This window comes from Pterocles gutturalis, unplaced genomic scaffold (genome assembly GCF_000699245.1).
Source record: "Pterocles gutturalis isolate BGI_N339 unplaced genomic scaffold, ASM69924v1 scaffold6175, whole genome shotgun sequence".
Classification (NCBI taxonomy): Eukaryota; Metazoa; Chordata; class Aves; order Pterocliformes; family Pteroclidae; genus Pterocles; species Pterocles gutturalis.
The window spans coordinates 25,804-52,942 of record NW_010145673.1 but is presented as its reverse complement, the minus strand read 5'-3'; the positions used below and the strand labels follow the sequence as shown (position 1 = coordinate 52,942).

At 36.9% G+C, this 27,139-nt stretch overlaps 1 protein-coding gene across 1 annotated transcript in view; it reads left to right on the top strand.

The window, feature by feature from the left end:
* Nucleotides 1-3,841: 3,841 nt before the first annotated feature.
* Nucleotides 3,842-27,139, top strand: part of LOC104457817 (palmitoyltransferase ZDHHC17) — a gene marked incomplete at both ends in the record, with an annotated part of 46,849 nt that continues 23,551 nt past the window's right edge. The window contains 4 exons of the mRNA XM_010085448.1: nucleotides 3,842-3,945; nucleotides 13,402-13,524; nucleotides 19,464-19,541; nucleotides 20,952-21,096. Coding sequence (XP_010083750.1) covers nucleotides 3,842-3,945; nucleotides 13,402-13,524; nucleotides 19,464-19,541; nucleotides 20,952-21,096 — 450 coding nt within the window. The remainder of the gene's footprint in view (nucleotides 3,946-13,401; nucleotides 13,525-19,463; nucleotides 19,542-20,951; nucleotides 21,097-27,139) is intronic.

Sequence of the window (27,139 nt, the reverse complement as noted above, 5' to 3'; positions counted from 1 at the left end):
CTAACATTCTGTGATTCTGTGAACTGACTGCATTGGGTGAGAATTCACATTTTATATGCTTTCCTGGAATTTCTCTTAAATTATTTACTTAGAAATGAGCAGTGTTTGCATCTTCTTTTCAGGCCAATCTAAAGTCATCCTTTTTTTCCACAATTAACACTGGTTAGAAATCCCTGTTCTATGTTGGAGGATATGATGTTCATATACCTTTCAGGATTTTAGGGATTGTTTCAGCTGTTCTTAAATGTAAAATACAAACTCAGTTCTCTTAGTAAATTGGGAAACGTAAGGTTCACTTTATTTTTCTATTTGTCTTGAGTCTTAAATAAATGGATTGTAACTGTTAATATATGTACTGGGGGCAAATAGGGAGATAATTGTTTCTTGCTTACTCATTTTGTGTCAGGCAGTCATATTTGCTATCACCTCAAATCTAACTTTTTAATCACTTTGGCTATTTTGCAGTAATACAACCAAATCTGAACATTTAAGTATAAAAAAATTAGTTTAGAGACATCAGTACAAAAGGAGATTAAAATTTGTGTTTTTTTTAAAGTTAAGGGTACTGTCACTACCTTCAAGTCCTTAGTAAAAGTAATCGATCAGCTGTAGGAAGGGCTAAGGAATATAATCTCTCACTGTTTTGAATTTACATTGTTAATAATTAATGCTCAAGATTTTGCTATATTCCCATAAACCTTTTTGTGAAAGCATTAGTATCGCAAGGCTGTGTGGTTTCATGGTCACTTTGTTTACATGCACATAAATTTACACTGATTGTAAATGGGCAACTCTCTTGACTGGCTAGTGTGGGCTCAAGGGAACGGAAGCCTGTTTGGTGTGCTTGAAGTAGTCAGGAAAATGCAGCTTAAGAGAAGTAGTGTTCCCTGGTAAGTTAGCATCTGCCTGAAAAAGAACCCAAGCTTCTCCATTTGCTTTTAATAATTGTTAGATAACAAGAAGAGAGATTTTTTTTTTTTTACCCTTCCAGCAGCTATGGAAGGCCAGAAATACATTGAACTACTGTCTTGTCATCAGGGTGCTACAGGACTGAATTTCTTTTGTTCTGGCCTCTGCCTATTTGGCTTATCCTCCAGCTTTTCAAGGTCTGAGCATTCCAATTTGATACGTAAAATCCTACTGCAATTGTGTGGTGTAATAATTGGTGAACAGAGATGGAATAAATCCTGCTTTTTTATTTTTTTTCTAATGTAAAAAAGAAAATCATGTGGCACAAAATAATGAATTTAGCCTTCTCTTATATTTTACTTTTTTTGTTTTTAATTGTAATGTCCTCTGGTATCTTGCTTATCTGGTAGCTGGGGAAGAAAAGGTTTGGTTAAGTGGTTGTTTTCTTCAAATGCGAAGTGAAGCTATGTTTCTGGATAGTAAGAAAATTGGTTGTAGTGTGCAATTTGGATGACAGCAGATGCCCTTTTACACTTTTAGGTTGTCTCTCCAGTGGAAATGGCAACAGAGCAGCCTTCCTCCTGGGTTGACAGTGCATGATTGGTTAATCTAGTTATTTTTTCAGGCTTAGAAAAAAATTAAATGCCACAAAATAACATTGTAGTAGAGATACTCTGCTGTTTATTTAGGTACTGTGTGAAATTGAAACATTAATTTTTTTGAAGAGAAATCTGTGCATAAGAATAGATTCTTTTGAAATGAAGACTTGCTGCACTAGTTCTCAGTGTTACTATGTTCTGGTTTTAAAGCTCTAAACACTCTAATTTCTTGAAAGGATTTATAATGTATAAAATGTCTTGAATGTCCTAACTATATAAATTATTATATTACTTTAGTACAATTTAGTACTGCAACATGTACTTAATGCATTAGAATTTATCTTCATTTGTTTTTTTTTCCCCTGTCTGAAATAGGTACATTGAGTGTAACAAATACAAACATGCTCAACTGGAGTTACTCAGTTTTGAAATGAATACTGAGAGTTTTGGGATTTGCAACTAGACTACCTTCTTGATAGCTTACTCTGAGGTTATAGCTGGTATAAGTTTTTAAACTTCTGCTTAAGTGGCACTTCAGTGTGTTGAAATCTGGAAGTAGGTATTTTAAATGTGGTTTTCAGTTTTAAATCTTTTTTATCTCTCTAAAAGGGATACATGTGTGTAATAGCTTTAGGCTAGAAATACCTTTAAAATAACTTTAATGAGAAAAATTAGTAATGTCTGATTTGATTACCAGCCTGCAGTTATGGCGAAGGCATTGTTTTTATACAGGCGGGATGAGTAAACTCCAGATTAAGAGTTGGAGGGCAGAGTTTACTTGTCTGCATGGAAGCTCAGTATTTAAACTCCCATTGCAGTAAATGGAGAGCTGGTTAACATTGTTGCAGGAAGCTAGAAAACACTTTGGTGGACCAGCCATAACTGGACACAGTACGGAGTTACTCATACTTCTCACTGTGACCAACAGCTCCTTCTGCAGGAATTATTACACAGCTGAGAGAATGTGAGAAATGGGGAGACCTGCTCATTTTAGCAGCAGGAAGTCTCCCTAGCCCTAGTATGTCTCTTAGTCACCTAAGCTAGCAGGGCAATATAAGCCTTTTGGGTGAGAAGGTGTTGGGGATTTGTGACTGTGAATCCTGGTTATGGTTAGATGTATTATATCATGGTTGTCTTGACTCAGGATATCTTTATTTCAAAAAAATAAGAATCCATCTAATATAATAATGAAAAAGTTGATCACTCATTTTAATAGTAAGTGGAAGCTGGAATCTTAAACACCTTATGAAAGCTGTTTAATTAAAAGAGTTTCCAGATACTGATTAAAGAAACAAAATTTCTGCTCATGGAACTTTATGTTGGGGAAAACTGAGTAAAAGTAAATTACGCATTTTAATAACATCAATTGAAATGCATTTTTATGACTTTCAGAGAGCATGCTTTTTTTTCTTCACTGTTGCAGTTCTCGCATTTTTTTTTGTGTAGCTGTGCTGAATTGCACGATTGATACATAGAGGCAATAAGCTATAACATCTGTAACAAATGGAAAATTGTCTAGAAGCCATATAAAATTCATCGTTCAGTTTCAGCTTGCTGAGCTGACTTTCACACGCATTTGGTTTGTAAAGAAAAATTGCGTGTTGCTGCCCTAGTGATCTGTCAGTACAGTGTTTTAATATATATTCCACTGAGGGAAGCTTTAAGGGTTGAAGTGTTGCCCTTTGTCAAAAGAATTAAGTTTGTAGGGAGCTGTATCTGGTAAAGAACATGTCATGGTCATGCCATTTGTGAGACCCATAGGTTAAACATAACATAGATCACCCCTGAAGCTGGGACTGGAGTTGAAGAATCAGTAAAGTATCAGTAGGTTCTAGTCATTGATATTAAACAGTCCCAATTATTTGTTTTCTAGAAGGTATTTGACTATGCTATTTCAAGTATAGCATGTATTTGTAGTAGCAGAGTGAGACTCTCAGTTTATGGCCAATAGCTTTTTTTTTTTTTTTTTTTTTAGCTATGCTGTGTTGCATTTATAAAAACAACAATAACAACAACAACAACAACCAAACAGAAAAAAAGAAGCTGTTCCTTTTGGTTAATATTCAATAAAAATACTTCAGTCTGTGATTTGTCAGAACTTTGCTATTAGAAGTGGTGTTTTCTGGAAAGTGTTTGAAATCTGTACTATGGAGTACAGTGGCCTGCTTTGCAAGGTGTAGAAATGTGGCCAGTCAGTTTACCACCCTCAGATTTAGGTAGCTTGATAGTATTGGATTGGGTACTGTTTTACTTTTGTTTACAGAAATTTTTTTTTCTGAGAAACTTTAGTAATGCTCATTTTGGTGTTCTAATAGCAAGTTTGTCTTTTTTAGGAAATAAAGCCTCAAAGCCATTACAACCATGGATATAGTGAATCTCTTGGACGGAAAAGCCACATTGATGATTACAGCACTTGGGACATTGTTAAAGCCACACAGTAAGTTTATTTTGAGTATTAGATTTGTCTGTATTAGTTAAAAACAGTAAAATTTATTTTTTTATTTGCATGAAGTGGAAGGTGAGCTGTATTTGTAGATACAGTAGTGCAAGATTTCAGAAGTGAATTCTACAAAATTCCCGTTAAGACAAATTTATGAGCATTATATGAAAATATACAGGAGGAATTATGGTAAGCTGTAAATATAAGGAGGAGTTTGACAGACTGTTGGAAGAGAACATATTGTTTTCTTCCTGTTGGTACTGATGTTTATTTTCTGTAGGTGATGATTAAGAGGTAAGTGGGCAACACTGATACACAAACATGAGGGTTTCTTTGTTTTGTTGCCATCACTTAGAGGTTACAAGGAATGTGTCTCTGTGTAACTTCCTTTATTGTCTCTGATTCTGCAGTTTCAGTGCTGCTATGAAACTGAGTTTGTTACTGAGTAAGGGTTGTAGGAGTAAACTGGGTACAAAATCAATAACTGCATTCTTAATGCAGATGGATTATAGAGATTTGTCTTCTACACAGTCCAGTAGCACATACACTAGACTTTCTGAAGAACTGTCATGACACTACTTTTTATCTTGCTGTTAATTACCATTCAGAAACCACCACCACTGTCATTTTTCTTCAGTGGGCTGAGGTGATAGTTTTGTAAGATTTTTATTTTTCTTGTATTGTTAATTTGAATGCTTAAACTATTATGTATCTTGCTGAGCTATTTGCCTTTTTCTTTCCTCTTTTTTCCTAAAAGGCATCTCCTCCAACTGAAAGCAGCTTTGCAGCTCTGCATGTGACACAGGCCCCGTTTAGGTTTAGGAAGTATGTACTTTCCTTCACTTTTGTTTTGAGTTATGAGGAGGTTCATCTTCCTGAAATAGATGTTGACTGCCTCTGCAATTGTTGCTCTAAGTACTTTTAATAGTAATGCCACAACCTGTAATCCTCATATTAGGGGACTTCTAGAAATTACTGGCATAGCATCACACTAGCTGCTTCTTAAAAGTGTAGAAATAGCACAGCAGAAGTGTTTTAACAGGTTACCTGCTTCTGTTCTTGTATGCTTATTGCATGTTTGAAACCCTAAAACACATTTGTCCCTGTTAGCCCTCAGTTATAAGCTAATCTGTGCTTTCAGTTGACTTGTTATAATTCTTTTCTGGTCTCCTCAAACAAGAATCAGCAGGGCTGTGAGTTATCCTGTTACATTCCTTCCCAGTCTTGGGGACATGTGATTTACAGAGAGGATGACATCTCACAAAAGAAGACTACAGTTTCATATCATAACCCTAATGTTTAATATCACAGGAAATGGGGACTGTCAGCATGAGTATATGATCAAGTTGTGGTATCCAGACAGCATGTCCCTAACTAGAGGGAGAGCTTGCATGTATTTTAAGTATTTACTAGGATTTGAAGGCCGTGTTATATAAAACCGCGGTCTCTGAAATTTCAGAGATTTTTCCCTTTTAGACAGAAAAGAAACCCACCAAACATCATAAGGCTTGCAATAAAATAAAGCTGCTAGTACATTAATTCAGTGTTATTAAAGAGCTATGCAGTTCCTATTAAAATGATGTATTCACTTTTGTAGAAATACAATGTCTCTTTTATATATATGAAAAATAGGTGATCTTAGCCTCTACCAGTTGTCCTCAAAAATCGATATTCCCTTAAATTAAAATAGCTGCTGATTTAATTTACTTTTTTGTTCAGTGCTAATATAAGTAAGATGCCACAAAAAGTTTTGTAAATAAAGGACCACTCATCTGTCTCCCAGAACTCCCCTCCCCAAGCAGTTTAAGTTCAAGGAAAATGAAGCAAAAGAGAATAAGAATAGTTATGTCTTTTTGTTTGGGTGGGCTTTTTTTTTCCAAGTCCAGACATGGAGTATTTAGCATGGGATTGGTAGAACAGTTGGTTTTTTTTTCCCAGACTACCCCAAGACAATATCACAGGTTTTTTAGTGTGATACAGTCAAATGGTGGCTGGGTGCTTACCATTAGTTAAGTGAAATTCTATTGGTCTCAAGAATGGTCTGACACACAACTTTATTATTATAATTAGCTATCTTCCTTTGTCAAAAAAAAAAGTCACTGTTCTGTCATCCAAAACAATTTGGCACTTCATGTAAGACTGCTTAAATTGGAGGCTTCTTGACAAGTAGAAGGTGCATTTCACTGTAGCATAGAATTGTTTGCTATTAAATTTTTGATAACTAACTGCTTCCTGCTTGGATTATGTCATATAAGTAGCTAGTCAGTCATTTAATTTTTTTCATAACCATAGTTCTTACAGTATTCAATGTGATGCATTATTAGAAGTTTCTCCTGTGAAACTAACTAGTTATATTATTGTTGCAACATACATGAAAATGGGGAACATAGTTTCTTAAACTTTAAAGATGATGAAAAATGGGATGAAAAGGTTTAAAACTCATCTATACTTCATACATGCTGTTTAACTGTAGAATTCTATTTTGAGATGTTGAATTTATTCGCACTGGATTACAAAGAAATAAAACAATGTTAGTAAAATAATGCATTTGCTTTTACATTTTTCAGCAAGAGAAGATAAGAGCTTGCAAGCTCTGTGCGTTTTTCCAGAAGTACTTGTTTGTTGTTTCATATCTTCTTGAACTGTTGGTGTGCTTTTTCTTCTGAGTTTGTAGATTGGACACTTAGTAAATTAACATGCTCATACACTATGAGATACAAATCTAATAACCTCTTACAAACATACTAAGACTTTGTATAGAAAAGAGCACTTCAGCTGATGTTCTTCTTGCGAAGAGTTTATCAGTATTTGTGTTTTTTCCCAACATGTTCCTGATAAATTCTCCCACAGATATGGGGGCCAAGGAATGCTTTATACCAAAAATAGTCTTTCTCTGAGTTTATTTTGCAGAAACTTGTGCTGGAGTAAAAATCACAGTGTTTGGTTTTAATATTTATTAATATAAGTGATGCTTTTCACTGGCTTTGTTATAAACATGTCCAAGCGCATCAAGGTAGGGCATCTAGGTAGTATTAAAAGTAGTAGTGTCTTAGCCCTTCATCTTGCAGATGTTACAATGTGTGTGTAGTCTCTTGACATCTTGTATTCGGTTATAGCAAAATTCAGTTTGGTTCCTATAAATTTTCCACTGTGTTTCTGAAAGCAGAAGCAGGCCACTTTTTATGTATTTGAAAATCTGTTTTCAAAGCAGTAGAAAGAAAATAATCCATTCTTGCCTTTGCCATTGCATTGGAGAAACATGGCATGCTAATACTTTCTAAGCAGTTATAAGTGAAGTACTTATTAAGTCTTTGAATTTGTTCTGCCTCTGCAAAATCAGAGGGTGGGCTGTGTACTGTTTTCATTCCTCTCTGATAAATCGTTTGGTGCTCTCACTAGAGCTGAGAGGGAATGGAGTCTTGTGTAAAAAAAAAAAAAAAAAAAAGTCATAAGTGAGTTAAAAGTTAGATTTAATGGAGATATATTGAATGTGTTTATTTCCGTCTCTTCTGACACCAGTTGCCCTGTATCATCCAAGGCTGGAATCACAGCTTTGAATATGATGTCTTAGGAGGGGTACTGTGTTAACATAATAATTTGAAGTTGCTGCCTTTTAAATCTTTTAAGCCGTGAAACTAAGGAAAGGTGGCTGATGTTCACAAGTAAAGAGTTATGAGAAGTTATGAGAAGGAGAACAAAATATGTGTCAGTGTTAATGCTTGCTTCATGACTTTCAGGTCTGCTAAGAGTCAATAGGCACCTTCTGCTTGTAGTGAACATCAGCAAATTCCGGCTGTGCTGAAAGTGTGTTAAATAACCATTATGAACATGGGTATTAAACATTAATGATATTAACAAGTGCTTTTATGACTTCTGGAAGATTGATTCCTTGTGCTCAAGTGTTACAATTTCATTATTGCAAGATTAAATTTTCTGTTAGTTTTATTCACTGAGGTAATTCAAAGTGAAATCGTGTGCATTGTGAAATAGTGCAGCACGAAATATGAAATATGCTGAATCTTGCTCAGGAAAAAAAACCCGTGGATACATTTGAGAACATTCTTTTTTCCTCACTATTTCTCCTCATCCATGGGGTAACTGATAATAAAAACTAGGATACATATGGAATAGTTCAAATTAGTGAGGGTTGGCCAAAGTGACAATTACTTCCAGGTTTTTCAGCTATCCAGAGGAAAAGATGGGCAGACCATGACACAGGTCACTTAGGCCCATGGAGTCTGATTGTATTGCTGAAAATTAAATTTATCAAGTTGACATGGAAAGGTGGGACTTTTTTTTTAACCGCAGTAGTAATATAGCCAGAACTGTTTAGACAATTTGAGCCTTGGAACATATGCAAGAGCTGAATTTCTCTTGTCTCTTGGCATCGCTGTTAACGTTTCATTAAGCAGCTCTTGAGTTATCCTTGTGCTATTGAAAACAAAACTGTGTTACTGTTTAACACAAAAAACATGAGAAGGTGTGAAAGGCTTTGTTAGTATTTAACCACCATCATTCATGGGAATGAGACTTCAGTAGATAAAAAAGATCATATTTTTACTAATTGCATTTCTAGTTAAAACAGCTTTGATTGGAGTTACAGTGATAGTGAAATGAGGGAGTGAGCTCCTGGCTTACCTACTGTTTGTTGGCATGGTGATGTGCTCACTGAAGAGAGATTCCTTCCTAGTATTGTGGCCAAATTTTATGTTAATCATACAGCAAAGCTGTCTGTTTCCAAGATTCAGTGTGATTGCAGACGAAAGATTAAAAAATGGATTCTATATTTAAAATGCAAAAGGCTTCCAGGATACTCTTTTTGAAGGTATTGAATTCAGAATATTTTTAATCTGTGATGACAAATAAAATATTACAGGTTAGTTACTGAAATGGCTTAGAGACTGTGATAGTGAAATTAGCTTGCACAATGGTATTTTTGCCCTGGAAGAACTAGTCCTATTTCTTTCAGAACAAGACAAGCTCAATAGTATGCTTTAATTATACTCCATACTGATGTTTATCACATCATCCTCTGGAATTCACCCAGATGCTGAAAACTTCTTAGGTTAATACATCAGTCTCTTGTGAGGATTTGAATCTTTTCTCCCATTCTTCTTTTGTGAAGGGCACAGAGCCCTTTATAACAACGTTATGCTGAGTGTCTGAAAGAGGTTACTTTCTCATTTTGTAATCTAACAGTGCATCATGAACCTTCAGAGAAGGCAAGGTGAAGTCAGCTGCAGCAAATTGATGGAAGAAGACTGTAGGTAGTATGTGAGAGAAGAATGCTGCATTTCTAAGACAGAACTGAAGAAACCATGACTGCATCAGATTCAGTGTTTTATTTAATTGTAGAGAGCCTGCTGCTTCCAGGAAGAGGAGCAAATTGCTGTAAATTCCTAACCTTTTTTGTGAGGCAGATTTTGTCTGCCTAGATCTTTTAAGTCCTCTTGTGACAATTTAATAAATTGAAGAGTTATTAAATTATACCTTGTGTGTTGCATCTTTTGTAATCAGTTATGATTGAGTTCAAGATACCAAAATAAATTGCTAGGAACAGACAAACTGATGGTGACTTAAATAAAAGAATTGCTGTATCCCTCAGTCTAACTTTTGGAAAGTATTTTGTTTTTCGGGGAAGACCCTTCTGATATATTGTAGAACTTTTTTTTTTTGGTGAGCAAGCAGTAGGAAGTACCTGTGACTTGTAGTTTACCTTCCAGGGAGGAGAAGCCTGTGATGCTAAGTCCAGAGAAAGAATCCGTTCCTGCTACTCCTTGTTGTACCTGAAGCCTTGCAATAGTCTTTGCCCAGGGCCTCACAGCAGCGTATGGATGAGTTCTAGAGAATGGTATTTATAAACAACACTGGAGCATAATCAGAGCATCTTGTCAGGGCTTCTGCAGCGGCATTTTTGACAGCATTCTGCCTCTACAGGCTGCACTGACAATTCACATGCTTGCCACAGCAGTCCTTCATTTTCATGTCTGTTGAGCAAAGTTCTTCAGAAAGCAGCATCATGTCTTCTGTAAGACTAGAGATTTGCTTTAAATAAAATAAAAAAACCCGACAAAATCCCCATCAAAACACCAAAGAACAAACACCCCTCTACTGCACTTTTTTGAGTGTGACAGTGCTGCTTGTTTATACCTATTGTGGGTAGCATGGTCTAACAAAAACTAGATTAGGTATCAGAGGTTACTTTCAAGGAGGTTCATTTTGTGTTGTGTAGTTAATGTGGCAGGACACTCATCTAAACCATTGGTATGGTTTACCATAGCTGACCGATAGTGATACTGTAGTTTAACCCTGGTAGGCAGCTGAGCGCCACACAGCTGCTCATTCTCTTCCCCCTCCAGTGGGATGAGGAAATGAATCAGAAGTGTGAAACTGAGTGTGTGTGAGCCAGCACAAGCAGGACACAGGAACAACCACAAAGCCATGGAGAAATGCAAAGAGTAAATGTATTTTTGTTACCTTGTGAACCAGGGGATCCTGGAAGCAGGACCTGGGAAGAGGCACACAAGTGGAATTGCAGGCGCTGTGAAGCTCGGTCCTTGCTAGAGGGTCGCCAAACCTGCTGTTTTTACCTGTGTATTAAGGATTCACACAGGTGAATTTTCCACTGTGCTTTGATCTTTACCACAGCAGGGCAGGAATCTCAAGCATGTTACATAGGGTGCCTCTGGGTCTATCACAGGCCTATGTTATCTAAACACAGAGGTTCTACTTGTCAAGCACACAAGACTAAACAACAGTTAGTACATCCCATTGTTATTTGGTGGTTTATTTATTTATTTACTTTTACAGTCTTCCTTTCCAATCTTCCGTTACTTTCCCCGCACTGAGAACTGGTGGGTTGAGATACAGACAGTTTAATAAAGAAAACAAAAGCTGTGTGTGCAAGCAAAGTAAAACAAGGAATTAATTCACTGCTTCCCATCAGCAGGCAGGTGTTGAGCTATCTTCAGGAAAGCTGGTCTCCGTCATGCGTACCAGTTACTTGGGAAGACAAACACTGTAACTCCAAATATCCCTCTATCTTCTCCTTTCCCCAGTTTTTATTGCTGAGCACAGTGTCATGTGAAATGGAATATCCCTTTGGTCAGTTGAGGTCAGCTATTCCAGCTGTGTCCCCTCTCAGCTTCTTGCCCACCCCAACCTTCTACCTGGTGGGGCAGCGTGAGAAACAGAAAAGGCCTTGATGCTATGTAAGCACTGCTCAGCAAGAGCTAAAATATTGGTGTGTTACCAATGCTGTTTTGCTCACAAATCCATAACATTGCCTCATAGGAGCTACTATGGACAAAATTAACTCTATCCCAGCCAAAACCAGTGCATGTAAGGAAAATCCTAATCTATTGTATAAAAGGTTTACACGATCGCCTCTTACACTTTACAGAAGTTAGCATTATTGTGTTCTTTTGTTCTTTGTATCCTTCCAATAACTTAGAATATTTTATTAATATAATCGGTGCTTGTTGTATAGTTCTACATTGAAGCAGGATGCAAGCCAGTTAAACTCAGCCTTAGGCAGTACGATTTTTAAACCTAATAGCAGGGCTGCAGGTCAGTAATTTCTTACATTATGGTATCAGTTGTTTAAAGAAAGGCAGCAGGCTTGTCTACAGTAGGAAGGGTTGTCATAACAGCTGACTGTGGTAGAACAGTTTGTCAACAAAGGGTTGTTTTGCAATTCTGTATGAATCACTTTCTAGGTTACCTCCAGATGTTGTAATGTACTAGTGTGATATTGTACTGCAGTAAGATCAGAAGTTGCTGTCTTGCTTTCAGAAGTCCTTCTTTTTTCTATCTCTTCTACTGTCCTCATTCCTTGTTCTTGGCTGGTGTGCCTCCTAACCTGTTTCAGTGGCCCTTTCAGCTGGGGGTGGGAGAGTCAGGAATGGTACATGTTAAGCCATTTGAACAGGCACTGGCCAGGCAATACTGCTGATCTAGACTGGGACTTGGGAGATAGTGCGCCTCAAGATTGGCAAGACTTAAAACTTTATCAGTTTTCCTGGTAGTTAAGTGTGTCTGTGTATCTTGTCTAGCTGGTTGCATATTTTTAATTCTTCGTAAACCAAACCTCTTCTTTCCAGTCATTGCCCCAACTGATTAAAAACAGAGCTTGGTCCCCAGAATTGTTCATAACTGCTGCTTTTTTACTCGCTCCAAGGGACCAAATTTTACAGGCGTGTCGGCAATTGGTATGTACTGCACAGAGTAGTCTTTGTTTTGATCTTTTGTAATCTTTGGAAGATTATAGATATGACAGCAAATTCCATCATTTTTCATAATTTCTAGTTCAGCTTTCCTAAGAGATTGAAAACAACACGATACAAGTACACTGTTATGTCTAGCACTTCTTTTTTGATAGTGTCCAACTAGTTTGTGTGCTTGAAGCCTGTGACAGGCTTGGAAAGTATTCCTGAGGTTTGTTGATTTGAGTCAATTGAGACTTCACTGTGGGAGTGCTGTCCAGATTGAGGATCCATTCAAATACATGCAAGAAAAAGTAAAAATGATAACTACCATGGAAAAAAAGGTCCTGGCATCAGTTAAGCAAGTAGAACATAGAAGCAGCATAAGGAAAACTTTCATAAATGCCAACTTTGAGAGGCTGTTAACATTCTGCTCTAGCAGAAGTTGGATGTCACAGGGAATTGTTCTTGATTTCAAGATTTGTCCACACGTCAGTCTGCTCCTTGAGACTTGAGAAGTCCCTGTGGATTGTACAGACATTGAAATGTAATCTTTACTTGCCTTTCTGCATTTCTTTTGTTGCCACTAAAAATAGGTGTAAAACAATGTAAGCATCAAGACGAACATTTAATGTTGGAATTGCTCCTACATTAGATATCTAACTGATATTTATGCTTCCTGAATTATTTCAACTTTCAAAATGGATGCAGAATTTTAATGTATAGAATTTTGAAGTGGTATAAAAAAAAATTGGTGATACTGACTTATATCAGACAAATCGCTGTTTCTTTCCTATCTGAGAAGAAAAATGGGAAGTGTTTGAGCTGTTAGTGTTTGTAATTGATCCGATGATCTTTTCATCAGAATTTTAGGAAGATGCTGTCAAATCAGTTGGCCATCTCTTTTGGTCTTCAGGAGATGGAAAGGAAGGAGAACAGAGGTGGAAGAAACAAATGTTCCTGGGAAGAGTTTTTTTTATACTTGGTTTAATACTTATCTATATTTTGCCTGGCTCTACTGTCTAGTTTCCTGTGGAGACAAGTTTTCTGTAAAATCTTGAATTGGTGATAACTTTTGCCAGTGGAAACTTCTTGTTGCAAGAAATCTGTCATTGTATAGAAACAGAAAGTAAAAGTTTTTGCCTCATTTCTCTTATTTTGAAGCTTTTGTATTGGGACCATAATATGGTGTTTGCATAATGCATTTTTATCCAGAAATCTGTGGAAAAATCTTATTTTCTTCTTCAAGGTACGGCATATACGAACGATGTAGAGAGTTGGTGGAAGCAGGTTATGATGTACGGCAACCAGACAAAGAAAATGTAACTCTTCTCCACTGGGCTGCAATCAACAACAGGATAGATCTGGTGAAGTAAGTATTAAACTTTAAGTTAAACATAAACCAATCATGTCCTTAAAGATGTTGATTTTTTTTAAGGTGTTAAGTAATCTTATTTCTTTTAAAAACTCAATTTTTGGTCTTGAAATTTGGGGTAGGGGGAGTAGTCAAAAGACCCAATTTGCATTTTGTCAGCAATGTTTTGATGACACAGTTAACAGAAATAAACCCTATTAAACGTCCAGAAGTCAAGCTCAGACACTTCTCAGATGAGATAAACCTGTGGAACAGCTGTTCAGCTGTACATGCAGTTTCTTTATACTATGGTATACTTGTTGAAATACCAGATTTCTTTTTTTGAGGAGGGGTAATTTGATGCTAGATGGTAGTGAATGTTTTTCAATAAGCAAGATTAATATAATGCAAGGGGCAATTTTTACTTCATTCAGCATTTCCAGAAGTTCTAACTTAAATAACTTCTTTGCATTTTGAAAACACAGATGGGTAACATTGCAACACCTCTCCTTTCAAATAACAGCAATCTTTAATAGTGGGAGCTATGGGATTTGGGGTATTTTTTTGGTTTTAAGTTTGTAAAGTCTGGAGCATAATATTTGAGACTATGTTTTAAAAGCTTTTATTATCTTTCAGAACATGGAGAGCTTAAATTGTGAAGGGATAATTCTTAGTACTTGCTGTTTTACGAATCATGTGTGTGTATAGAACTTAGATATTTTTTCTCTACCAGTAACAACACGATGAATTAAGTACGTGCAATTCAGTCTGAATACACAAAATGTTATTGAATCAGCAGGTTTCTAGAATATTTGACATAAACTGCACATCTTAAATCAATCCACTTTTCAAAACAGTTCTGTGTCCTGATGCAGTTCTCTTAAAAGAAGGTTAAATAGATTAACACAGGTAAATAGATAAAGATTTTGATCTGATGAGAAGGATCTTGGGATCCTGATGGACAGGAAGGGGGGTTGGAGCTAGATGATCTTTAAGATCCCTTTCAAGTCAAACCGTTCTATGATTCTGTGAACATCTGTGTGAAGTTGTGGGTTCCCCTTTGCAAGAAAGATATAGACTTACTGGGGTGAGTCCAGTTCAGGGATGCAAACATGATTAAGGGACTGAAACGTCTGACATGAGGAGAGGCTGCAGGAGTGTGGACTTCTTAGCCTAGAGAAGAGAAGGTTTATCTTGTCCATGTATATATAAGTGCCTGGGATACCTGGTAATACAATACCTGGAATCTTATTAATGTATATAAGTACCTGGTGGGGGTAGTAAAGGAGGCAGAGCCAGACTTTTCTTAGTGTTGCTCAGGTGCAAGATAAGAGGCAAAGGGCACAAATTAAAACACACATGAAATTTCATCTGAACATCGGGAAACAGATATTTTACTGTGCGAATAACTGAGGACTGGCACAGGTTGCCCAGAGAGGCTGTGAACCCTCCATCCTTGGAGACGTTCAAAACCCAGCTGGACATGGTCCTAGACAACACGATCTAGATGCTTTGGTCAGGGATGGTTAGACTAGATGATCTCTAAAGGTCCCTTCCAAACTAAACAGTTCTGTGAAATAATTTAGTGTTTCTGAAAGAAATGTTTTTGTTGTACACAATAGATAGCACAGCAGGTTTTTGTCTTTATGGTGGTTATAGGCTTATCATGTAAACCATAATTCTGCATTTGATATCTTCCCTTCATTATAAGATAGGCAACCAGTGTGCTTTCTGGCATGCTTAAAGACACCCTCTTGCAAAAGTGATGCAGCACCCTGCTTTACCTAAATAACCTTTTTTGTGAGAGTACATTTAAGACACTGTTGTTTTCTTCCTTTTCATTCCATTTTCGTTCTGGGTTGTCCTGGGTCTTTATTGCTAGCATCTTACAACTTGCTGTGAGATAACTGAAATGTGTAAAATTTTTTAGGTAACTGTTTTTCTTGAAGAAAAGTACAGCATCTAAAAGCAGTTATATTTTGAGCTCAATTTTTTATCCATCGTGAATGCATAATGCATTATGTGCAATTAATTGTTCATCTTATTTGAACTGTTGGAAGACATATTTGTATTACAAATATTCCATCTCATTTGATATGTCTTCATAAGGTCTGAAAACTGAATGGCATTGAGACAACTGTCATAATTTAAAAACATCGGTATGACATGAGGCATTTGAAAAAATAGGGCTATTTTGTGGATAATGTCTCTGTATTAAATTATGTATAGTTTCTGTATTAGCTTTGCAGTGCAGGGAATCTACCTGTGTGATACTTGATTATGACTTAATGCTTTAGTTCACTAGCATTTTATGTATTCTACAGCTTTTTCTTTAAAAAAAACAACCCTAAAACCCAAACCAACCAAAAAAACCTCCCCAAAAAAATTAGTTTTGGGACCTTCTGTCCTTCACAGGTAAAATCAGACCAAATTTTAAATTTCCCATTAGTCCTCTTTTGAAGCTGAATTTGTGAAAGAAGTACCTTAACATGTGAGTATTTTGTGTTGTATTTTACCTTTTTTTCCCTTCCGAGCATGTTGCTAACAATTTCCTGCTATAACAATTATATTGGACATAGAGGTGGTTTAAAGTAACAGTGTCAGATTCAGATAGATGGAAGTCTGTGCTTAAATCTCTATCTGAATTTCCCAGTAGGTCTTTATTATATGTTAGGGAGATCTCTCCACCTACATTTGAGTGCTGGAAACTTTTTCTGATAATTTTAATTCAACTTTAATTGTACCAGCCATATCACTTTTAAGTTATTTTAGTATGAGCACTTACAGTTGAATGTTCTTAAATCTAATGCATCTGATTCTTCTTTTTTCCTCAACAGTGTGTCAAAGCTCTTGTCGCTTCTTGATGCCTTTGTACCACTGTGACATACTGCATTGCCTTTTCTTCCTGCTGTTTACTAAAGTGCATGTGACTACTAATGTGTTTAACTGCATCTAAAATTGATTCCTCTTGATGTGGTTCATAGGCTCCGAGTTCCTCTGTCTTTAGGGGGTCTTGATTTATTTTAGTATATATCACCTAGCATATCATGTGCTCTCTCATTCTCTCTTTTGGGACACACTGCATTATTCTATTTCCTTAGAATGAAATTATTATGTGTTTTTCTTTTTGTTTGATCCTATCACATCTTTACCCATGTCTCCACTATTTGTGCCCAATATGTGCAATGGATAATTACATTAAATATGTTGGCTAGTGTGCTTGGTATCACAGAGATAGAGTCTAAATGTAAGTGGTCTACCCAGTCTTGCTTACTGGGTATTGACTATATAAGGTTTTCCAAGTGAAGTAGCCTAGCAGCTCATCTGTGGAGAGTGCAGACTAGATGAGACTTCTCTTGTTTTTAGTATCTCCTCATCTTGTCTATTGTGAGACTTGAACTCAGCATAGATACTGGTGAAGCCCATTGATATTTTGTAAGGAAAACTACAAAAACTTTTCATATATTTCTGTAGGATTGGGGATGTCAGACATCCACAATGCAATTCTCTTTTCATCATGACACTGATCTGTTGGTCTGTCTTCAACTCAGTTTTGTAAAAATGCAAAAATTGACCTTTTATCTCAACAGTTACCTACTGACTGCATTTCCCCTTCCCCTGTGTCAAAGCTTCTCCAGACAGAGATTTCTCTTCTACTTTTTCTCCTTTTGCACTTTGATTCTACAAACACTGAATGCAAGCTGGGGCAGTTTTCAAATGCCTGGAAAAGACTCAGTGATCCTAATGTAGAGATCAGTGGAAGTATTTTCTTCTTATGGTGACCTCTTGTCAGATCTGCTTGCTTTGAATGTAAGTAGATTGCTTAAATAGGACTTGCACACCTGACATCTTGTGGCCTGGAAGCTTAGGTGACTCGCTGAGAGCAGAATCGCCCAGTTCCTCCTTTCTCCAGGGACATTCTCACCAAGCACAAAATTGCTTCTGCAAGATCTGAGTAGACAAGGAGATTAAGTTCTCAGCCTGGTTCTGCAGAAAAATCCCACTGTTTATGTGTACTGAAACTGAAAGGCAGTGATAAATCTCAACTTAGTCTAAGAATGCCATTAAAGAAACATAAAATGTTATTTCAGTGTGCCATCTGGCAGGAGATTGCCATCTTGTCTTTTCCCAGTTGTCAAACTGCAAGTTCTTCCTTCTAAATAAAACGTACTAACCAGTAAGCAGTGCTGCTGCTCAGTAAAATCTGAACATATTCTGTATTTCTGCAGGGACCAGTGTTTGAATTAAGACAATCTGTTTAATGTTCACCTCCCTATGAGTGGCTGTCACATCAGCAAGATGGATCCAAGCTTTGACTGTGAATTTCCCTGTGCTTTCTTTTTTTCTAGACAAGATTTCCTGGGGAACTCCAAAGGGGACTAAATAGCTTCTCAGTGTCTTTTTCAAATTTGTTCTTTGGTAGCTGATACTTCACAACAAAATTATGTTGTCCCTTTACCTTGTATACACCTTGTCTTTTCACCTGCATGGGACTAAGACTTTCACAAAATCTTTGGTTGTTCTCATTGAGAAATCCAAAAACTTAACTTCAGCAGAGAGATGTTGCAGTTTTATTCCTTTGGTGTTGGAGACCAGAGGAGCACACTGTCCTGAATGGATCTTGTTTGTCGTACAAATCAGACTTTGACTTTGGCAAGTCTGCTGAAGTACTTGTATTGTATAAAAGGACTCTTCCTTTAGATGTTTTTAGTGTGGACATGTATAGCTAGTGCATTTTTCAGTCTGTTCCTAAAGGTAACTTTTGGGCTGGTTTTGAAGTTTCACTCTCTGAATCAATAAGGACTAAAGAAAAATAAGATAGTTACTTAATGTTTTTCAAATTGTTCTGTTTGTTACCCTTCTTCTTGCCATGTCTTGAAACACTTAGAGGAAATTGAGGTGCCAGAAACTCAGTGCTGAGAATGTGAAGGACAGTTTGTGTGTACGGGAGAGCAGTGTTCATATATACTGACAGGTATTTTGAAAGTGAAAAGTCTGCAGGCACAGGTACTTGAAATGTGCAAGCACTTAGGAATCTATAGCTAGATAGTACTTTTCAAAGGTCTGTTAGTAATAGCTTTTTTTTTACATTGGCTTATAGAGTAGTGAATGAAAAACTAGAAGCTTTCTGGGAAGGCCTGATTTTTAGAAACATTAGTTTCTTTGTAAGGTATGCGCTTTCTTTCCCAAAGGAAAAATTAATATTGCCAGATTAGTGTCCCATATAAAGCAGCAAGGAAAAGAATTCACAGAAACAGTACAAATGACTATGAAAATGAATTACCGCAGTTAAATAGGGGTAACTTGTTTTGTTCTTAAAGGTAGCTTGTCTTTTTATAAATATTCTTGAGGGAAAAAAGATTTCTAGCCCATCATTTAGAAGTATTTTTTAAATACTCAGATGTTTTTGTCCTTTGATTAATAGCAATTTAGAAGTATGTAAAAATCTTAGTACTTGGCTAAATGCATAACTTAAGCAAACAACGACTTCAGCGGGGCCATTCCAGTGATGAAACATGCTGCAAGCTGAATTATATATAATTCAGCCATTTAGCCAATGTTCTCTAAATGTGCTAGTCTTCTAGCAGCATATTCTTTTACCATTAATTCATAATTCTTTTTAATGCAGCAACCTTAAATATTTTAGAAGAATCTATTTTATTAAATACTTCTGTGGTAGCACAGTTTGTACTAATAGCAATTATTGTGTTTTACCTTAGAACTAGGTAATAGCAGCATGTTTAAAACACAGGTGGAAGCATCCCTACTCTCCGAACCCACATCAAAAAGGCAAAAAATTGAATGTATATACATGACCTCTAAAAAGGAAGTTTATATGAAGGCAGGGAAAGGTTCTGGTCTGTAACTGCCTGTTTTGCGTAACATGAAACATGCTTACTGTATCCTTGTTATTTAACCAATATAAGCAATAATGTTTACTGTTTCTGTTATTACAGATACTATATATCAAAAGGTGCTATCGTTGATCAGCTTGGAGGAGATTTAAATTCTACCCCTCTTCACTGGGCAACAAGGTGGAGAAAAGTCTTCTGGCATTTTCTTTTCCTGTATTTTTACTTAACTTGAAATCTGCTACAGTTGATTTGTGAAATTGCTGTATTTTACGGGAGTGCTTTGTGCAAGAATTAATTCAGTCATTCATAACTGGGCACACTGTGAATGTGGTGTGTTTGAGCTACAGGAGCTTTCAACGTGTAGTTCAGTTTTTGTCTTGTCTCTTTCTGATGTAGAGGAGGATGACTGCTATGACAGGAAAAGGGATAAAGTAAGATGAGAGTCTATAGTCACCTTGGTTTACTCTTACTTTGGAGATCTTATTTTTGTTAGTCTTCTGAAGTTCAGTGACACTTGTACAGATGGGGCTTGGGGTGATTTTGTGTGACATTGCAGTGTACTATTACGTGTGTGGATATTTTTTTAAGATGTACTTAAAATCAGATTTATGGTGTAGCACATGGTCTGAGAATGATGAATGGCTGGGAAAATTGAAGACAGCCTTTGAGTAGTTGCTGCTTCTTCAGACAACCGCCTAGAAACAGGCAGGAAAGGAACACTGTCCGTATGAATATTTTCAACTGTAGACTGCAAAGGGAGACTTATAAAATTAGCTTTTAGAACATTTGATGTATCAAAATAAAATAATTTGTTTTCTGAAGATGAGGACTTTCTTGTTAGCCTCCGTTAAAGATTTTTAGCCCATATATTTCTTTTGGTTACAGATCACACTCTAAGTTCTGTGTTAATAGCACAAAAGCTTGATTACATTTCCTGGTGTTCATAGCTGTGATCTGTTCTGTGAAGCGTTGTCCAAAGCTGCTTCTGACAGATTGAAAAGGTCTTTTTGGTCATGTCAGAAAATGTGTATTGACAGTTAGGCATCATGTCTACAAGAAGGATATGCCTATGCTCATTATGCCAAAAGGGTGCTTAAGCTTTTAGTGTAGTGTGGAGGAAGTGTAGGCCTTCAGTTTTCCTTTTTTTTTCCTTTTCTTATTTCACTGCTCTTTTTAACAGTAGAAAGATAAACCATATGCCCCACAGAAAGAGACAGTATGTAGCCAGTTTGATATCTCTTAAATAGCAGGTTTCATATGTGGATTGGAAGAAGTCACAGTAGACTAGATTTCTAAACTAATAATGTGGGTTTTTTTGTTGACAGGCTTTTTGCTATATAGCGTGCTTAAACCAATTGCATGTGATGCGTGCATTGGCTGCATAGAATTTACTCGTGTGATAAGGTTGTTTACTTAATTGCAGAATCAGATTGTGATGATTGGTGTTTTCAAAGTATGAATCAAAGTGTGGAAGCTCTGGTAGTATAATTAACTGCTAAATGTATTTGTTGTATTCAAATATTCAAATTTTAGTAGTTTTTCTGTAAATAGTTATTCAGTTGTTTGTTTTTTGTGTTTTGTTACATTTAGACAGGGTCACTTATCCATGGTTGTACAGCTGATGAAATATGGGGCAGATCCGTCGCTAATTGATGGAGAAGGATGTAGCTGTATTCATTTGGCTGCCCAGTTTGGACATACTTCGATTGTTGCTTACCTGATAGCAAAGGGACAGGTAAATTTTAAGTAATATCGTATTTAAATAGATCCTGCTCAGAATTAGCATAGGAAAACAATTGGAACCTATACCTATCATTCAAGAAATGCAGACTATTTGCCTGACTAAATGTAAAAATAATTCAATGTCTTTTATTGTAGCTTACAGTATTGATGTGCTACCTGCTAACTTAATTTCCTCTAACAGTACTCTGAGTACTTTGGCTTTAACTCATACCTGTCTGGTGTAGTATATGAAAATTCTAGCAGTTATTCTTTTACTGTTCTTCATGTCTAACGAATTTAATCTTTAGACGTTAACAGTGACAATGATAGCAAATATTTTAGAATTCTTTACCAAATCATCAGGTTATACATGGGTAAAGAATCTAATAACAAGGAGTTGTCATAAGTCATGTCTTTTTTTACACCCCAGTCCACAACTTTTATTTATTGCTGTTACTAATTGCATGCCTGTATAACTAAAAAAATCAAAACAAAACAACCCAAAACCAATAATCTCTGCTTATTCTTTCAAATAGTAAGCAAGATGTGATCCAGTGAGTCAGGTAGAATATGACTATGAAATCAGTGGGTTTGGTCTATGTGAAACAAATACTAAATTTGCTGCAGAAGTTTATTTGCGCCTATACATACTAAAAAAAAAACAACAAAAAAAAAACATTGCTCCATGCAGTATTCAGTTGGTATCTGAGAACTGTTTGGTAAAACTGTATTTAGTGTGTGATAGAGATTAAGCTAGGCACAAGAAGAGGCTGATCGTATATAATCACTATTTTGTAAGAGATAATGATTAGAGAGAAATGCTTTTTCATCAGGAACAAGTTTTGTATTTTGTTCACAAATTATGTGTAATTGTATGTGGGTTTTATGTTACCAGGAAAATCTTGCAGATGTTATGAAAGTGCGAATTTGTTTAAAGCATAGTATTAATGAAGTATAAATGACCTTTAAAATGTTCTGCTGTAATTATGAAATCTCTCTGAAAATGTTTGTTTGTCTTCGTGTTTACATACAGACTCATCCTATTCATCTGAGCATATAATACTTAATTCCAAAAGAAGCTGTCTTTACATGTGTACATACATAAATGCACAAAATTTGCTTTAAAATTTAAAACCTATTATCTTGGAAGCAGCTCTCCTTATCAAAAGCTTTTAAAAGGATGATTCCTATTAAATCTCCGAAATGTTATCAATATGATTTTGGTATCCTTTCCATGCTGCAAGTTTCAATTAATTTTAACAGTACATTTTGTAAGCACTTCAAAAAGTTCAATTTTAAAATTATGTATTGATTTGTTTATTTAAAATATAGTAATATTAATAGCATTATAACAGCAATCTCTAAGCTCATAATTCTCTAGCTATACTACATACAACTACAGAAACTACATGGTTTCTGTAGAAGCTATGGGAGATACATAATTCTACTTTTTATTCTCCTTTAATAAGTACATCTGAGGTCATTAATCTCTCTTTTTTTACCTTCTGTATGATGCCACGATTTGGGTTTGTAAGCTTGAACTGCTTTTGCTTATGTGGGCTTACCCTGTATACTACTTGCAATTTTTTTTTTTTGCTTTTTGTCTTTACAGAGATGAGGATCTCTTGTATCCAAAGAGTAGGCTTGCCCTTGTTCTGAACCTAATTGTAGTACCTGTGTGGTAAATGGCAACTAAATATATGTCAGAATAAAGGTCAGCGTAGGCATAGTTCTGATCCTGGTGCCTTTGTGGACCTGCATGATCAGAGGAGAGCCAGCTTTCATAACTGTGTAGAGAACTGATAGGTGGATTAAGAAGTTGCTCCTAGTTGTTTCTTGTCCCTTTTTGAGACAGAGCTGGAATCCAAGTTCAGTTTTTCTACTTCACTTTCTTCCTGGGCTGCAGAAGGCAAGGGTAAAATTTCAAAGCAGAGGCTCAAGTCCAGTCCTCTAGCTTCTGTAGTATAGTGTAGGGGAAGAACTATTGGTCAGATGCCCTCTGGCCTTGTTTGGAAGTTGTGTTGGGTCTGGCTGAGCTGGAGTCAGCATCCCCACAGCGTCCTCACAGCGCTGGGTGTCACCCTGGCAGCCAGCAGGGTGCTGATAACACAGCTTGGGAGGGGGCAGGGCCGGGACAGCTGACCCGGATTGGCTGTTCCAGACCATGTGACCTCAGCTCAGCCATAACAGCCCAGGGCAGGAGGAGGAGGGGGGCATTGGTGACTGGGTTTGTCTCCAGGAGCAGCCGCTGCACACACTGAAGCTCTGCTTTCCCGGGAAGTGGCTGGACATTGCTTACTGAGGGGAAGTAGAGAATAACATCTTTGTTTGCCTTTGTTTCTGTGCATGGCCTGGGCCTTTGCTTTAATTAAACTGCTTTTATCTTGACCCACGAGTTTTTCATCTTATTCTCTGCCTTTATTTTGCTGACAGGGGAGTGATAGAGGGGCCTGGTGGGCACCTGGCATCCAGCCAAGGTTAACTACCACAGAAGTGAACCCACTTTCATGCCAGCAAGTACTGCTTAGCCAAGAGGCAACAGTGGCTGATAGCTGTTGCTTTTTATTTACTCATGTCTCTTACTGAATTTTGAGAGGCTAATACCTGCTGTATGATAATTTGCTCATGTTGTTTGTGTCAGTAGGTTGCCTGGATCAAAATCAAGCCTGGAGCATGTACACGATATAATCACATAGGAAGTAACAAAATCTGTAGCACAGTTCTAGTTTAGGCAAGATCATTATTTTTAAAAAATGCAAGAAAGGAAAACTGAAATGCTCATACTACTGGACTGCTTGACACGGGCCTTACGCTACTTAAAATACAGGCATATCAGGGCCTAGCATATGCGAACATGCCATCTTGGAATAAGTTAAGATATGGATATGGTATGTTAGCTGGTTGAATAATGTGTTCTCATCCTGTGGCGTGTGTGAGATAACTTACCTCGATCACAGATAATGAGTGACTATAAAGTTGCTAGTAGGGTAAAATCATGTTGTAAAAAATATTCTGGAGCTAAAATTATAGTTTAGCTATTTTATACTCATAGTTAAGTATCACTTATTCATCAAGCTTTTTTTTTTTTTATTCTTAGAGTTGCAATTTTATGTGTTAAGTACTGTCTCAAGCTACATAGGGCCTTCTTCTGAGCTATGGCCTAAGAGTAGTTGGCATCTAGGTTGGAAGATGGCAGTTGGTACCAGCAGCCTTGGTTACTTTGGTGCTGCAGTCTATGAGCAGTGCTTCTAAGCACTGTATCTCTGTTGGCACTGAGAATCGATCTCTCCACCGGCCTTAGGCCAGTGTAAGACACTGAACCAAGTGTTTATTTCCTTAACCCAACCTACAGCTTATTACTTACAGAATTATAAGTCCAGTTGTGTTTCTTCCTCATGATTGTCAAAACTGACTCTGTGTTTGATGGACTAGAGTATTGAGAACAAAGTCTATGTTGTTTGAAAGAACAAGGTAGGTTCAGTTCTGTGTGTTACCTTGCTTGATGAGCCACATATCTGCGTGCACTCAGTTCATTCCATAAGAATCCTACGATATCTCTGCTTCTAGTGAATAACTAGCACACATCTTTCCTAAATTAGGAAATGTTTTCAGCCTTACATCTCCCCGCCTGATAAATCTCCTTTACTATATGCTTTTAAATATGTCATCTCTTTAGAAGACTGTTATCCTTTCCTTGGTCAACAGTCCATGTGAAAAAGGTCTTTTCCTTATGGACAATAAGATTCTGAGCAAGGGCATGATGAGTCTTTCTGTGAAGGTCTGTGTTTTGTGAAATAACCAGTAATTGTTCTAAAGAAGATCAAATTCCTGGTTCCTTTCTGTGCAATTTGATGCACTTCTAAGTGGAATCTCTTGATGCTTTTTGTGCTTTTGAAAGGGCTGTATTGTATCACAGTACTGGTTTGACCATTGCTTGTTGAATGTCCTGGTAAGCATAAATGCGACTCTGATCTCTAGCTGCTATTCAGAATCCTACCTCATCAGCTGTATTGCTTTCAGAAAGGAACGTTAAGTAGAATAGTTGCTACAGCTCCTTTCCATGCAGGAAGCTTGCTCTCCCCTATATTTTGCCTCTCCAGAAGCTTTGTGGAGTCTTGTATTAGTGTGGTAGGATTAAGTCTTGTTATCTTCACATATTCAAAGTTGTTCTCTTTCAGAACCAGAGTTGTTCTATTTCAGAAACAAGTAAAGAATTTGCCGGTTATGGTCCATGAAGTTCATGCTTTAAATACATACAGAGGGCAGCAGTAGCAGTGTGTGCTGATCATTGCATCACTTACTGTTGAAATCTGGTTTTTGTAGTGCTTGTACTGTGTCCTAACAGCATAGGTACACCCCTCCATGAGCATTAGCAGGTTGACCGGTCACTGAGAGTTAAACAAGAAATTAATGTTAAAATGCCTGTTGGTACACACCAGAACAGAGAACAATCACTTGATGTATACCTACTTTTTTGCCTCAGCCCTTTGGTAAAAAGATGCAACAGAGCTTCCTTTCTGAAATGTCCCACTTGTTGTTTGGTTATGGTAATGATCTGGCAAAATAATAAAGAATTTTTGATGGGAAGTTTGTTAGAGCATGCATCTGCTATCCAAAACTTAATCGCCTTTGTTATGTCTGTACAACAGTATGCAAGTCAACCTTAGCTGCTTTGCCTCTTGTTAATGTTCTTTTGAAAAGGGATCTGCCTCAGCCCATGTTGTAGCTTAATAGGAGTAATAGCTGTAGCCTGCCTAGGTAGTTTGTGTGCAGGGAATAGTCTGGAGTTCACGGCTTTTTTTTGTTGTTTTTCTTTTAGCTGAGTGTCACTTAGTGTGCAAAATGTAGTTTTGATTTGTCAGGTGGAATCACTGAAGGAATAATTTTATTTACGTCCAGGCAATCGAGTCCTAGCTGTCACAAAGAATTGCTTTTCTATATGAAATCTAAATATGAAAGAGTGATTGTTCATTTTACAGTAATTTGTACGATCTTCAGAATATGTTGTTCACGCAGTGTGACCTGTGAATCTAAGTCATGCTTCTCAAGGATGAATGAAATTGAGGTTAGGCTGCAGTTCTAATTTCCTTCACAATCTCAGTAACAGGAGGTTAAAGGCAGTGCCAATGGTTGCACGGTCATATGGGCTCAAAAGGTTCTATTCTACACAAGAACCGTGGGCAAACAGACTTGGATGCCAGTCTCAATGCATATAACTCTTCTGAACAAACAATACAATAAAGTAATGGTTCTCTTTCCTCTCCATCAACTGTTTGTGCAATTTCTGTTTTTTTTTTTTTTTTAATTAAGCAACAGAGTAAAAACTCAGAAATGTAAAGTTATCTGCAGGGTAGATTTTAAAAGCAATTATTTGGAAGAACTAAATGGGATTTTCTGGAAAACTTCTGCCTGGATCAGGCTAGCACCATGAGTAGGCGTCCCATGGTGCTGGGCATTTGGCAGACTACTGGAGCAGAGAAGGTTCTGGGGGCGATAGAAAGCAACATCATCCACTTTCTTGTGTTTCTGTTAGTAGTTTCTGTAGCAAAAGACTTTAATGAAGCACTTTCAACCTAATTTTCCTAGTAAGGACTGAGGGGCGTGGCATAGGAAGTGTTGACATAGCTGTGTTGCTTCTAAGGAAGACTGTTCAGGTGTTGCATTAATGTAGCCTAGAGTAATTTTGTTAGTGGTGGTCTGTAGAACTTACCCAAATGCACTTGAGAGTCTAAATTGCCTCATTGTGTTTAGGAATCACCAACTTCCATGTTAGTGAGGCACGGATCTATAACAAGAAAAAGTGCTGTAGGTATTAGATCCTATCTGATGGGTCTAAGAGAAATGTCTGGATGGTGCTATTTTGTCATTCTGTGGCTATGTTCTGTTAAATGTAATAATAATTTTTTTTTAATTTTTAGCCATCAGTTTAGTCAGCCCGTGGTTATAGATCAGTTTTATTTCTGGGTAGGTTGTTTTTATTAATGGCTTTTGTTTAAACTTAAAAAATTTCTGACATCCATTAACTTGATTCTCAAATATATGAATATTTTTAAACT